Consider the following 15,149-nt stretch of genomic DNA (forward strand, 5'->3'; position numbering starts at 1 on the left):
GCTGAGTATATTAGTCCAACGTAACACTACATTATCAACACTCTTTTCGTGCAAGTTTGCTGAAAATCACAACTTTACTCTCACAAAATTATTTTCGATCTCATCATTTTTCTTTATCATCAATTTTACTCAACACAGAGTAAAACTTAAAACGATATAGTCAAGTAAAATGTGGCGATGCTATGAGGCAAATAATAAGGGACTTAAGGGAGTACTATCCTGCATAATCAACCACCTTTTCAGCTTTTGGCTGATTGCTTGTACAGTCATAGTGATCCAAAATGGTTAATCTTGAGCAATGAATCAAGTTGTAAACAAAGCGTAAACAATAATCTTTTGCACTTGGTATATTATTATTAACAAAGGGTTTTATACAAGAAGATAAATTATAAATTTGGATTAGATTGAATAACATTCATTGCTAAGCCAACTTATTGTTCCCACACTGGAATGATGCCTTGTGCAGCCAGTCGCTTCAAAACCCAGAACACCACATGTTTTGAGGTGATCTTCTTCTCGTCGATGAGAAATGGTTCCACAGTGCTCACTTCCGAGCCATACGAGGAAAGTGCAAATCCCTTTGCACCTGTTCAAAAAAGAGTTAAGCAAGAAATATAGCATTTTCTTCCTTTGTTACATAGCATCAAACCTATATATGTTGCACGCAAATGAATTTGGGATTATGAACGTATATGTATTACAAACAGGGAAATGAGGATTTTGAAACAATCGTGCAAAACATTTATGTAAAACAATAATTTCCATGAGAGTTTCCATGCATCAAAACGTTTATGTAAACCTGTGGAAATTTGAGCAACTCTACAAAGCTTATTGTAATAACTACAAATGTTTCATAAAAAAAAAGGAGAGAAAATGAGATCAAAGTAAGCTGAAGACAGTAGACTACCTGTTAGTGTTCCATCAGGAAAAAATGCCCAAAATGAGTAGGATATGCCATTTTGCTGAAATGAACCTTCTAACTGCTCATTTTACATCAAGAAATCAAAAAAAGGGTGATTTAGTTCTTTCTAATTTTGTAAGCTTTGCTATCAACTATGAAAGCAATCATGCATAGGATGCAGAAGACTAACTGTGGTATCCTTAAAGGCTAGCTCGAGATCTGTTATATCATCTTGAGCTTCGAGTGCTGATCTGAGATCAGGGATAACATCTTCCTCCATCAATTCAGGCAACTTTTTAGCAGGAGCTTTCGCTGCAGGTTTTGGCTTGGCAGCTGCTGGTTTCGCTTCTGCCTTTTCTTCCTTTGCCTCAGCAGAAACTACGGAAAATAAACATAATTTCTTGAACCAAAACGCCAAAAAAGGTTGGCCAATTGTGTAAAATTGAGGAGGAATGATTACCTGTAGGAGTGGATGATTCTTGAACAGCTGAACAGGCAATGTGTTTACGTGGAGCAGCTGATTTGAGAGCCACAAGCTAAAGCAGCTGTAATAGGTCAGTGATTTGCATATTTAAGAAAGGTGATCGCAACACAGAAAGATCAATTTCATGTTTAGATCATCCAAAAATCAAATGTTATAGTCCTGTTTATGGAGTGATTGATATAGAGAAAGAGTCTACATTCTAGAAACTCAAAAGAGATGATATTGACCTTGGAGCTAAGATGCTGGGTTTTTTTTTAAAATACAAGAACCGAGTATCATGACATAATAACAAGTTTTAGTAAGGTTCTGGTGCTGTTTTTACCCTTGCACTACAGAGATTCAGCAAAAACCAGTTCTAACAAATAAAAATCAGTCTTAATCGGAAAAATCAGGTGAAGATAACAAGACCTAAATCAGCTGGAAAAGAGACCTAAATCTAATATTCTTACAGATGAAACAATCTGTAGCATATTGAACTGGTAGGTAAGAACAAGAAAATTCACATAAGCAGTCGTCTTAAACTCCATAAAAGCGTAAAAAGAGGGCAAGAATACAAGTAAATTACTGCAATAAACAACAAGAGTCTACTGAAAAGGGCACGCGTACCCTGGTAGCATCAGCTGATGGAGGAGCTAAAGTGCAACCACTTGAAACCCAGTTACTTCCATTAATGTCCAAAGAAGCAGCTTTAAACAAAGATATCCTGCAATCTCATCATGTGTATAAATTAAACACTAGTATATCAAAGGAGAGCGAAAGGGAAATGAAGATTCAAAGTACCTTGAAACTCCAACAGGCGCTAATGCCATCTGCACTTCAATTTTCTCGTGTGCAGCTGTTTATTTAGTCCAAAATGTTGCTCTTATTAATAATCAGTCACATATAATTTTTCGGTATTAAGATAAAATTATTGAACTTTAAGCTTAGCCTGATCACCAAGAAAAGATGGGAAAAAAGAGTTTCTGTATCAACTGAATGCTGAATGTATGGAGGGGCAGAGCCGAAGGAGACAATATCCACAGAATTTTGGAAAATATATATGCCACTGAAATTTAAATTAGATTATTTTTTCTTTCTTTTTTTCTTTTTTTTTTGTCTGTTATAATCCCTCCTTTTAGGCTAGAATTAGACCCCACAATTCCACAAAGAGTTCCTAACCTGTGAAGGCCAAATTCTTAGGTCCATTTCTTTTTGTTCTGTTAGGCCTTTGCAAGTTTGCATACACCTGATTTCCACGTGCAAACTGCAGCAAAAAAAATTTGCCTCTAGCAGAAGGCGCTATTTTCTAGCTTAAGGTGCATTAATGAATGATTAAAAGTGTGTTGAAAAAATATACTCAGTACTCCATATCTCTGTTGTAAATCTTGAAATACATCTTCTGAGCGAAGAATAATATATTGACCTATTGCCAATACATAGATCTTGCCACAAAATTTACAAAAAAATCAGAAAATATTGATCCATGCCAGGAAAGGCATACTAGTATAATTTAGTCATCTTCTCTTTCTTGATTTTGTTTGTTTAGTATCTTGAGTTGCAGCAGTCAAGCTGTTTTCTTTGAATTGCTGAACCATGGTGTAAACCTGCAGCAGTGAAAGAAAAAGGTCATTCATAACTAGGTATCTAGTGTTGGTATGAAGAAAGTAAGACAACTGACTATTTAACCCGAGTTTCACCCACCAACTTATTTAATTAATCCCACCTTATATTTACAAACAATCCCAAACTTTAAAGTACTTTGGCAAGATGACTTGATGTGTTATATTTATACAACAGACCCAAATAGAACAAACGAAGACGAGGAAAAATCACACTTCAGACTATTTTAAGCCAGCAACAAGTTCACTCAGCAAAGAAGAAAAGCAATCTTTTTTTTTTTTTTTAGTACAGATACACTTTTCTAACTGCAGTTTTTTGAATATCTAAAACAAAGGAGATCAAGAACGAAGAGGGCTAAATAATACCTTCCTAACACCAGATGTCAGACCCATGCTTGAAAGTTCCTTGCTGTCAGCACATTTCCAGATCATATTTCCTTCATCCGGCACACTTTGCAAGAGTTTCAACCCACCTTCAATGACACAAAATCAAAATCTTTTGAAAAAAAAAATAGTCAAAGCAGTCAGGTGACGGGATAGTAAAGACTAAAGAGCAGGAAGAAAAAACGACTCATACCGTTTAGATGTATGACCAAGTATTCAACATACATCTTCAGCCGTATGTGAGAGAATATGTGGACGTATTCTCCAACTTCCTCTCTTAAAAGCACTTTGCAAGTTTTCTTTGCATCAAGATTGAATGATGTTTTTAAGAATTTATCAATTGCTTTTCTTCTAATCGCTTTTTCAGATTCCTGTCCCAGTAGCACGGATGGAAACTCCCAAAGGCCAGCTAGCAAGCCTCCATCAGGCCTCTTTACAAGAAGGCAGTGTCTAGATTTCTGGTTGTTTTCTAGCAAATTATGGGATTCTGTCACCTCCAAAACACAAACAGCAGAGAATTCATTTCTCTGCTTAGCCTTAACAACTTTCAGTGGATAATCGGTAACTGAACCACCCTGCCGAGATAGTGTTAATGCATGGCATTGAGCTGAAATGGGACATTCAGAACAACTTGGGCTTGTTGGTGTGCATATTGTAGCACCAAGCTCCATAAGTGCCTGGTTAAATTCTCCAGGTCTATGAGGATCTACTAGTTGGCCTGCTAAACTCCTGACAAAGACTTGTATCAGCAACTGAAGTAATACTAAGATCACAGAAGACCTTATAATACTCCCTTTATTTCAAATTTCCTAATCGGTAGTTATCAATTTTTTACATTTCACTTCAGCATCAACATCATCCCAATGCCCTAAAGAGGGTCCTGGACTCCTGCCCACTGCAGGGTAGGGAGTCAAGTGTACACAAGTTTACCCCTGCACTAACAAAAAGGAAGGTAGTAGAGTTCCTGCCTGAAAGGCTGAAACAACTCCCCAGTATCCTATTTTAGAAAAAGACGCATACTCAGTTCAATGAGCCATTTGTTTCAGTCCATTTCTTTTTAAGGAATTTTTTTTTAATAGTGAAAAAAACAAAAGGAAAAAAAAAAGGGGGTGAATCTTTAGGCCTCAGTGGTAATTAGTAAAGGGCAAATTTCAAGTCTGACACTAAATACTTAGGCCTCAGTGGTAACAACATTCAGTAACATACTTGCATAGTTGCATCAATGAGTAATGGTGGAAAACTAACATTTGATTATGGCCAAACTATCATAGGAATTTGCTTGTTTGAGCTGTAATCATCTCATATGCATATAATCATCACAAAACATCTTAAACAGTCCTGATTGGACAATAAATTCAAGTATGAGATACTCAACCTAGTGAGCTAGAAAATCAGGGTCCATTTGTCATGTAGTTCATCCTTAGATATGATAGAGCACAAACAATCATGATGAGAACTTTCAGTATACCTAAGTCACATATAACCAAATAGCAATGAACACAGTTGCAGAAATCTCTAATATTGCATGAGCACAGACAATATTCCACTCTGCATCACCACTTTCCAATTACCAGAAAATGATTCATTTGTCAAGAATAAGGGTTGCACATAAATACTCACCAAAATTTCTTTACAGTTACTGAGTCTTTTGGATTAGCAGATATAGCCTTCAGTCTAGCAAGCACCCTAACCACATTGCCATCTACGACAGGCACAACCTAAAAAAGTGAGCTCAGGTAGTCAGACATATTAGATTAATAAGAAAGCATAAACACTTAGTTATATGCAAGTCCCACCTCATTGAATGCAATGGAGCCAATGGCACCAGCTGTATATTCTCCAATGCCAGGGACTTTCTTTAGAGAAGAGACTGTTCTGGGAAAATTCCCACCTTCTTCGATAATCTTTTTTGCGCCCTATAAGCAAGTAAAAGGAGTCAGCTGCCTATCATGCAGGCACTCTTCTGTCATTCTAAGTAATTATACCAAAACCAATTAAATGAAATCCAATCAATATATTGAGGAACAACAAACCCACGGAGAAAAATATAAAGGAATACAAAAGGCAGTCCTAAATCAGTGTAAAGAAAGATTGAAAGCAGAGGTTATGTGCTTAGTGCTTAGTGCTTAGTGCTTACCTCTAACAAATACCTTGCTCGTCGGTAATATCCTAAACCTGCCCACATTTCATTCACCTCCTGCAAAGAAGTACTAATATGTAACTTCACCGATGAGGACATATACCAACCGTATGCAAACTTGTCAATCAACTGTTATGTTACTTGGATCAGAACAAGACCATTGATGGGCATTGATCAAAATCTCAAATTATATACAGCAATTTCACTAAAGTTTCGTCTGTCAAATTATGATGTAAACACACATTAATTTGCACCTTGAGTATTAAACATAGATGCCCATGCAATATTAAGATAGCTTGTAATTATAATGCTACAAAGACAACTACTTGTTCCTCTCTTACTAATAAATCGGAGCAACTCCGGTTTGCAAATTGCAACTCATTCAAATTAGTTCAACTGGCTTATAGAGTTATAGAGATAAATCACAACTCACAAGCAAACCCACTTCAACATAAATAGGGCAAATAGGTTACATAACATCAGCAAACAGCATGACATAGATTTAATCCCCAGTTCATCTTGGCATCCAAGACTCAAACTTTATTACTAGACATAGTACTATAGTAGACTGTAGACAATATGACCCCCATAAACTTCCATCTCTTCCAGAAAAATGCATCTACTTTCCTCATCACCCAATCTCCAAAACTCACTAAAGGCACCTCCTTTTGTCACAAAATAATTGTCACATTGTCTCAACTCTTCATAATAAAGATATAACAAGAATTTACTCTTAAACCCACTAAAATGATCAGGTCATTCTCACACTTTCTTGGTTACTCAATCTAAGTGACAAGAATCACATCATTCACATGACATTAAAATAATAAATCATAAAACATTACTATTTCAAAAAAGATTCAAACTTTTTCCGCACATCTTAAAAAATAGTACAGCATATATAAAACTAAAATTATAAAAACCACAAAATTAATAAGAAAAACAGAGGATTAAGATGAACAACCTCAAGAGAAGCAAGAGAAAGATGATAAAGGGTGGGCCATTTCAACATCCAACGATTAAAATAATCAATTACAGTAGCAACCCTAGTTTGTTGCAGCATCACTTCCGAAACCCAAACCCCATATGCCCTTCTCTCTCCTCCATCATCATCATCTTTCAATCTCCTCCAAGGCAAATCCCTCTTATTTTTATCATACCATTCCAACAAAGAAACCCTAATTTCTGCAATTTCTTCTTCATTGAACTTCAACAAATCCTCAATATCCTCAATTTCACTTTGCCCTTTATTGTTTGAAGTGTTCTTCGGCTTGACAACTCGTTTCCTCTTGATGGGGGTGATTTCAGAGGATTTTGTTGAGGAAATTGTGCCATTTTTTAGGGTTCTTCTGGTGGGATTTTTGGACATGGAAATGGGTTTTGAAAGAGTGAATTGAGGAAAGAATGAGATAGAAATTAGGGGAATAATTTTGAAGTTGAGGGGAGTTTCTTGGTTTCCCGCCCAAAAATGGTGGAGAAGGAAGCTATAATATTGGAGTTTTGGTGGAGAAAGAAAGTGGGAAGAGTAGAATGTACTTGTATTAATGAAATTTGATTTGCATAAATCATTTATCATAATTCATGATTTCGATTGGTAAGTAACTTTGTTAATGTAAATTAGGAGTGCCTTAAGTATATTGCATTGAAATTCAAAACTTTTTGGACCGAATCTCATCTACATCATTACCTTTGTGGCTCACTCTACGTCAAATAGAAATCACTCTGTATGTACTTACAATAATAAGCAAGTTTGAATTAACAACTCACCTTTTAACGCAGGTTAGTAAAGGCTACTCGTATACTTGTTTATTGGAAGCTACAAAGTATGTAACGTTTTTATGTTTTATGGAGTATAATGTTATATGATGATGAAATAGTTGGTTATATTAGCATAATTTTGCTTACAAATTAATGATTGATTTACTCAATTCTATTCAAATCAATGACGAATTGCAGAAAGTGTCACATTGCTAATACGAGTACCACATCAAGGTCCTCAACAGAGCACATACACTGTCCTTGAATAGATGCAAGAAAGATTATTCATTGCAAAAGACTTGCTAAACTAGAAAGCGCAGCAAAACAAAGTAAACTTAGGTATGCTCGAAATCAGGAACATAAACACCGTCGTTTTTGGCATAGAAAAAAATACAACAGTAATTGTATAAGATTAATGTACACAGTATCACCTAATACAAAGTTGCTATGGCTGTACGCATTAAGCAACATACTAATACATAATTCAAGTCATGATACTCGAAATAATTGGCTAGATGACATGGTTATACACTTAACAGTCTCAGTCTTACACGGACCTGTGTACCCTACTATCATCCAAGATCATGGAAAACAAAATTGCAGTAATACGTATACCAATATTGTTCTACATGTATTCCTACCGCCTATAAAACACATCAAAATGACCCCTTCATTTCCAAAGATCAAAGGTATTCACCAAGCCACATCTCAAAACTTGCAATGCACGAGGTTAAATTTTTTGCTACCCACTCCAACCAATGGTTTATACAGCTTTCTTTAATACGAGTACCAACCAGTGTTTTCTTATGTGCTACTTGGTTGAATCTCATTTCCTTCCTTATCCTTCTGGATAAGTCTTGCCATCTGAATTCTCGTTGCAGAACCCTCAGTGGATGTCTCGCCAGCTGTGGAGCCATTAACTGACCCTTTCAAACCTTTCTTCTTCTTTACCTTCTCACGCCATCCTAGGATACCAGCTTGTACATGTTCATCGAATATTGCCTTCTTAAAGTTGCTTCCCATCTTCATAATATTACAAAAGATACCATATAAAATTGTTTAATAGGTAAAACTATGAGAGTATGAAACAAATATTTGCAATATCATAATTCGTAAGTAGCAGATTTCAGAAGGAAGAACTTTATAAGACAAGCGGGAGCAAAATTTTGCACAAAATTAATATACCTGGGTAACAATTGCATAAAGAGGTAGAGTGCTGTAACTACACAGAACTTGGATGATAACGCTGCAAAGAATTGGAAAAGAAAATCACTATGAGGAACACAAGATGTCTAGGTTATGACAAGAATTTAAGCAGAAAGAAAAAAGTATTTACCCAATGATGAGCCTTGGTACAATATAGCGCACTTGTCCCATAATACAGGAGTCGAAACCATATTGCACCTGCCATTTTTGAGGGCAGAGGGGACAGCGAAAGAGGAAAATTTAATGTTAGTATATACACCTAAAACTCTAAAAGGCAGTTACTAATTTCAAGAACCCAGAAATACATAAAACAGCAGCTCACCCATATCCAGAAGAAATATGCTATCTCAAATGCATTTTGGAATAGTATGAAGTGGATAAGGAATAGGGTAATCTGAGGTCGACTGAACCAAAAATGTTCATCAGAAGGCTTAACCACCAGGTCTCCTTCTATGGCGACGTGTTTTTCAGCAACTTCATGAGCAAGCTCAGTTATAACATGCTCCAGTTTTGTACCCACGGCAAGGAGAAGCTGAAAACAGTTCAAAACCAGAGATAAGGACTATAAAGAAAAAGGCTGCATTTTATTTTAGCAGAAAGACCAAAACCACTTTGGTGACTTCAGACAAGGTTCCTAAGCAAGACTTTACAATATATCAATGCGCACAGTCAAAAACGATAAAAACTGAAAAGACAGTGCACTCAGATTCATAGGTTTGTCTACAGGCATGTAACTCAGATCCTAAAAAATAAGAGGTGAAAAGAGAAGGTCCTGTACAAAATGAACTGAAATTGTCAATGTAAACAAGAAAACATATCAAAAAAAAAAAAAAAAAGGGTGCCACTTTACAGCAAAAGAATAAAAAACTATCAGAATTTAGAAGGAAGATCAAAGCACATAAAAGATGTAGGAAGTTGTTTAAAAGACTAAGGAAAAAAAAAAAAAAGTGAAACTAGTAATTCCAGATGTATAAGGTTGAGATGTTCCCTAGGAGAGTAGGAGCGTGAAACTTACAATGAATGGAATAAATGCTATCCAGAAATATGTATGCCAACCTGCAAAGAAGTACATACATAAGATTAAAAAATAAACAAAAATCCGGAGAACAATAATTCAATACTACAGTTTAAATTATAAAATGGTGATTATGAGAACAAGGAGTGGGCTGGGGTTTCATGTATTCTTTTTCTTTGTTTTCTTTGAGTGAAATTAGAGTAGGCAACATAATTCAAAGCAAGCTTGATCAATAGTCAAAATTGTCAACTCTCAAGAAAATAAGAAACAAAGGTAGTAAGGTTTGTCAAAGTTTAAAATAATGATAATGGCTCTATGCACACCTACATCTCTACTAATCCAGAATAAACATACTGATAAAAGTACTACAGCGAAAATACATCTAAGGGTTGATAACCCAAAAATAAAAAATAAAAAAATATTGAACATGGTGAAATGTGATCACACCTAACAAATTGACTACAAGGCAGATAATAAACTCCAAAATGGTTGAACTAACAGAAAAACAGGGGTGGGGGTGCTATCTCGCACAAGAAGCAAGCAAATTAGCATGATTTCAGTTTAATGTACAGAAAATCCCACACAACACAATGATTTAAATTCCTCAGAAGCTAACATTTATAAGACTATTGTTGTCACTCAAAACACTAACAGCAAACATTTTAAATTGAACCTCTGTAATCTTAACTTGTCTGCCAATGCCAAAGATGGCAAACCTTAAAATATTTAACACCTGAGCTCCAATTATGTCAGCGATTACTTTGTGCGACTAACTTTCAACGAATTAATGAAAATTATGATAGAAAAAGAAAGCACAATCTAGTACATGAATAAGTGCCAAAGATAAACTGATTAGATGATAGATATTTTTTAGGGAAACCACTGGAAAAAGTAGCAAATATTATGAACAATAAGATGCTTAGGGTAGAGGACGAAAAAGTAAAAACCCATACCATTGACATTCAGCAACAAGAAGATGATCACAAATACCCAAAGATACCAGCTGCATCACATAAATCAGAGTCTCAGTCCATAATTCTAAAAAGCTGCCAAAAACTATGACATTCTACATGAGATATACCACTTGCCTTATACCAACAACCCGCTTAAAATCATCTTCCAGAGCACGAATCATGTACTTGTGAAAATTAAATTTGCGATTTCCTTTGCAGTGTGTCTGAAATAAAATCATTACTAATCTATTCAACACGTGATAGGTATATTGTGATCATAAATTACAAGCTAGAAACAAAACTGAAAAAATGCAATAAAACCTATATGAAAAGTGTACCATAATGAAACCCATGCGCAATGTCAGGTAATCTGCTTTTGTCACTGCTCCATAAAACTGCTTGATGAAAGAATGCTGAAAAAAAAAAAAAAAAACCAATACAATTCCAATCATTCTCTAGACAATAAAGTAGTAATTCTGAGTTGGTAAGACTTCAATTATACAAGAAAGTTTAACTCAAAATGGTATTCATAGATAGAATAGGTCAAGATCTTGCAACAACTGACAATAAAAGTTTACACAAGCAAGCAGAAACTGAAGTCTCAGCTTAGATTGATTGATGGCTTTCCAGAGATTAACATGCATCTAGTAAATAGCAAAAATCCATTGTCTCTCATTCAGAACGTCACGCAGTTTCACTTAAAATGCAGCTACATATATCTACAGCTAACAAATATTGTAGTCATAATATAGGGGTGATATTCCAAATATTTAATTTAAAATTTTAAAACCAAAAATCAAAGAACACATCCAACATGCCAAACAACCTCAAAAGATACTTCGTAACACTTAAATTACAGTGGAATAATATTGAGCTTTGCCTATACTTAACATTAAATTTGAACACCCATCATGCAATGAAAACAAAACTAGCTTACCATCCAACGCAAGATAGAAGATTTTTCACCAACACCCACAAAATGATCACGTATGAATGCATGGTCACGGACATGGGTGACAGCGGGTGTCAAAGCTGCACAAAAGAATGGTCAACAGTTCAGATCAATGAACTAGGTAGACAAATGCTTCAATACTTCCATACATTTTTTTTCTTCCTAAGGAAAAAAATCACAACATAACATTCACAAGAGCTACTACTGATACAGTTAACAAGCAACGTAACCACCCAATGCGCCTTCAACAGCTTAAAATTGCATTATTTCCTACAAAAGAGTGGCCCCTCATTTCTTTTCTCTTTCTGTTCAAAAGCCAAAGAAGGGAAGAGCGACACTAATGCCAAGTAAACAAGGAAACAGCAAGAAATATTATTCATGCTACTTCTTACCCTGGTCTGTATCATAGTTTTCCTTGGCAATAGCATCTTCCCAATGCTTCCATTGGCGTATCTGTCCCATAGAGTATACATCAGCAAAAATAAACCACCTTGACCGCATGAAAGAACATAACAATGACTGAACAGCAGTAAAAGAGCATAAATAAGACTGTATACATACTCTTGCTCCCCCAAACACGACGGTCAAGACAGAGAAAGTGACATGAACGACCGCCAAAACAAAGATGAAGATATGCAAATGATGAAGCCCTTCAACGGATAAAAAGGGGACTTTGTGCTGCAAACAAAGGTAACAAATGATAAGTAATACTCCCCAAGTGCAGAGACCCTCCAGGACACCAAACGCTTTTAGCAATAAGTTACAAGTAATTAGTGAAAAAACTGAAAAATATTCTAAATTGTCACAATGCAAAAAAAAATGATTTAGATTTCGGGTTCATGCATTAATGTATTAGTGTATGTCACATTGCATAATTTAGGTTTTGGATTCTCTTAGAAAAAAGTAGACTTTGAGGTCCTCCTTTACCAAAAACAACTGACCTCCGGACCAACATGAACTCGTAATTCATGTCAACCAATCTTAGTCATTTGCATTGATTGCAGAAAACTTATTATTCGTGGCTTTCCAACAAATTTGGAAAAAAAAATTAATTAATTAATTAATTAAAAAAAAATTAAGAAGAATGTTCAAATCCAACTCCAGGGGAAATTCACCCTAAAAGGCCTTGACACAATATAATGACAAATACAGGCAAACAGAAAAAAATCATTTGAAGGACACTTGCTTCTTAAAAATTAACAATTATATTAAATGCCAATAATTTTCAAAGAAGAACAATAAAATATGACCAAGCATCAACCACTATGTAGTATATAACCAATAAATAGGCATAAGTTTGACTCATATGAAGGATAATAGTCAACAAACATGGAATGTAAACCACAGATCATGGCATAAATTGTGGGTTCAGTAACAGACAATATAGAATCAATAATGCAAACAGAAACAATTAATATTAATATGCAAACCAAAGCTAAAGATTACATCTCAACAATGAACCCACAAACAAAAATCCAAGAAGACAGCGATACACTAGTGAAATGTAAAATGTGAAATGCAGCATTTAGAATTCAAATTACCTTGCTGGCACAATATGCAGATTGAGATACAGCCGCTTCAGACAGAAGCCGCCGGAGCCTGCCTAAGTGCTCAACCGCCGCCGGTGCCTCTTTGTCCTTAAGACTACAAGGAAGCATATTCCTAACATATTTCTCAGGAATACACATTTTAGAAATTGCCCCTTGCAATACTGTCAGCATTAGGGATATAAACCCCAAAAGCATCAATTCTGTCCACCACCATTGCACACAAACTCATCAATTTTACACCCAATTTTCAAAACCCACAAATTTAACAAAGAAAACATTTATTTTCCTAAAATGAATAAACATCAGTAACTAATTCTGGAAACACATGAATCAAAAAAGCAAAAAATACCTAAGTTACCAACATAAAGCTATGAATATTCTCCTATTCATATTCAAAAACCAAAAATTCGAACAATTGACATCAGTTACTAATCCTGAAAAGATATAAAGTTGAAAATGGCAAATAATGATAAGACAATAAGCCATTAACACAAAATTAAAATTAATTACAGTATCTATTTTCAAAAAACCCATTTAGAATCAAAACAAACCCATCAAAGAAAAAAACAAAATCACAATAATTCTTCAAATGTAAAACCCCACAAAACAAAAAGAACAACCTTAAAAGTTAATAACTTTAACCCCCAAAAAAAAAAAAAAAAAAAAAAATATCAAAATTTCTACCTTCTTTAAGTTTCTGCAATGCCTCAAAAAGGGGCTTCTGATTTTTCTTCTTCAACAACTGAAAATCAAACCCCACCACCACAAATTAAAAATCAATCAAATCATCAACACTATTAACCACAATCTGGGAATCCATAAAAATAACAAAAATTAAATCTTTTTTTGGGGGAAAATTACCTTTCCACCATAATGAATACATCGTTCAACAAGAAGAGAAATGGCGATAATAATGAAACAAACAACAGCAACAACCCAAGTAGGTGTAAACTCCAAACTCATTTCTTCACTTTCTTCTGCATTCGCCATTTTCGCTCACTCTTTCTTCACTTTCTCTCTCCTCAAAACTCTGTATTTGTAATACCCTGTTTGTATTTGGGTCTGAAAATCACAGGAGATTTGTTTCCGTTGTATGAAAGTATGTATTTTGGTGGGGTCAAATGAATCAACCAAACGCGGAATAAACATACAACTGGATTTTATATTTTGTTTTAAAAAGGCGGTGATTATGGAATTAACAAGTACTTATAATAATTAGAGAAAAATTACAGATTATATGAAGTAATTATTATAATTACAGTAATTATTATGGAGGCTTTTGAGTTAGAAGTGAAAAAAATGATGGGAATATGAACTGCCAAAAAGAAGAAAAACGGACAAAATGAAAAAGTGATTGGGACTAATGTTATATGGGCCTCAGAAGTTGTTGTCTGAATTGTATTGTTTCCGAAAGTGGTCCAATATTAATGAGGTTCATGTGTCTTAAATTGTTGTCCATTGCTCTGAATTTAGGGCTTGTTTAGTTCACCTTATTTATGCTGGGAGAGTCTACAGTACACGACATACATTGCTATGTATTATAAACGATATGTACTGCTATGCACTACTGTACTAAATTATAATCAAAACAAGTCAGATTCTTTGATCTCCTCGCATTCTAATTTCTCCCCATTTGCTTTCCTCTTTAATTATTCATGTATCTTGAAGCAAATTATAATCAGAAGGAATAAAATCACTCAATATCATTGAAGATTCAATTGAGGTAACTAATTTGATTTTTGTCAATTTTAAATCTCCTCACTTTCACCCTCATCTTCACTCAGCCATCACCACACCAGACCCTAACCCAAACCCCGACCACGGCGCGCCCAGGCCAGAACCATCTGACCTCGACCACCACGCACCCGTAACCCCACGACCTCGATTACCGCTCTGTTTTAGGCGGAGGCGTTTAGGTTAGCGATGAAGGGATAGGGGGGAGAGGAGAGAGAATATGGGAGAGAGAGGAAGAAGAGGAGGTTGAAGAAGTGTTGGTGAAGGAGAATCCAGTGAATTCCGCCATTGATGGGTTGCTCAAACTTTTCCAAAAAATAAAAAAATTGGAATAGAAAAAAATCGATCATGGTACCTTGAAGTGAAAATAGGAAACACTACTAACTTAGCTAGATTTGAAATTTGTTTAAAATTACAAAAATAAAATATTTAATAAATAAAATTAGTGGTACATAACGGTACATTATTTTAGTG

At 35.1% G+C, this 15,149-nt stretch overlaps 3 protein-coding genes across 3 annotated transcripts; all 3 read right to left on the reverse strand.

Annotated features, from left to right (window-relative positions):
* Positions 1–322: 322 nt before the first annotated feature.
* LOC145598866 (uncharacterized) lies at positions 323–2,414 on the reverse strand. Its single transcript, XM_081655264.1, has 6 exons — positions 2,166–2,414; positions 1,992–2,088; positions 1,362–1,437; positions 1,092–1,279; positions 908–980; positions 323–586 (listed from the first exon to the last, which is right to left on the reverse strand). The coding sequence occupies exons 1-6, from the start codon at positions 2,192–2,194 to the stop codon at positions 432–434; spliced, it is 618 nt and encodes a 205-aa protein (XP_081511390.1). The 5' UTR covers positions 2,195–2,414; the 3' UTR covers positions 323–431.
* Positions 2,415–2,707: 293 nt separating this feature from the next.
* LOC145598867 (adenine DNA glycosylase-like) lies at positions 2,708–6,990 on the reverse strand. The gene is made up of 7 exons (XM_081655265.1): positions 6,472–6,990; positions 5,505–5,564; positions 5,164–5,283; positions 4,988–5,085; positions 3,561–4,096; positions 3,350–3,456; positions 2,708–2,968 (listed from the first exon to the last, which is right to left on the reverse strand). The coding sequence occupies exons 1-7, from the start codon at positions 6,874–6,876 to the stop codon at positions 2,879–2,881; spliced, it is 1,416 nt and encodes a 471-aa protein (XP_081511391.1). The 5' UTR covers positions 6,877–6,990; the 3' UTR covers positions 2,708–2,878.
* Positions 6,991–7,697: 707 nt separating this feature from the next.
* On the reverse strand, positions 7,698–14,201 carry LOC145596578 (MLO-like protein 1). Its single transcript, XM_081652764.1, has 14 exons — positions 13,803–14,201; positions 13,626–13,683; positions 12,933–13,141; positions 11,953–12,069; positions 11,784–11,844; positions 11,377–11,471; positions 10,778–10,852; positions 10,575–10,663; positions 10,440–10,489; positions 9,487–9,527; positions 8,794–9,003; positions 8,602–8,669; positions 8,451–8,511; positions 7,698–8,288 (listed from the first exon to the last, which is right to left on the reverse strand). The coding sequence occupies exons 1-14, from the start codon at positions 13,929–13,931 to the stop codon at positions 8,070–8,072; spliced, it is 1,482 nt and encodes a 493-aa protein (XP_081508890.1). The 5' UTR covers positions 13,932–14,201; the 3' UTR covers positions 7,698–8,069.
* Between the last annotated feature and the right edge of the window lie 948 nt (positions 14,202–15,149).

Source organism: Chenopodium album, chromosome 20, assembly GCF_948465745.1.
Source record: "Chenopodium album chromosome 20, dcCheAlbu1.1, whole genome shotgun sequence".
Lineage (NCBI taxonomy): Eukaryota > Viridiplantae > Streptophyta > Magnoliopsida > Caryophyllales > Amaranthaceae > Chenopodium > Chenopodium album.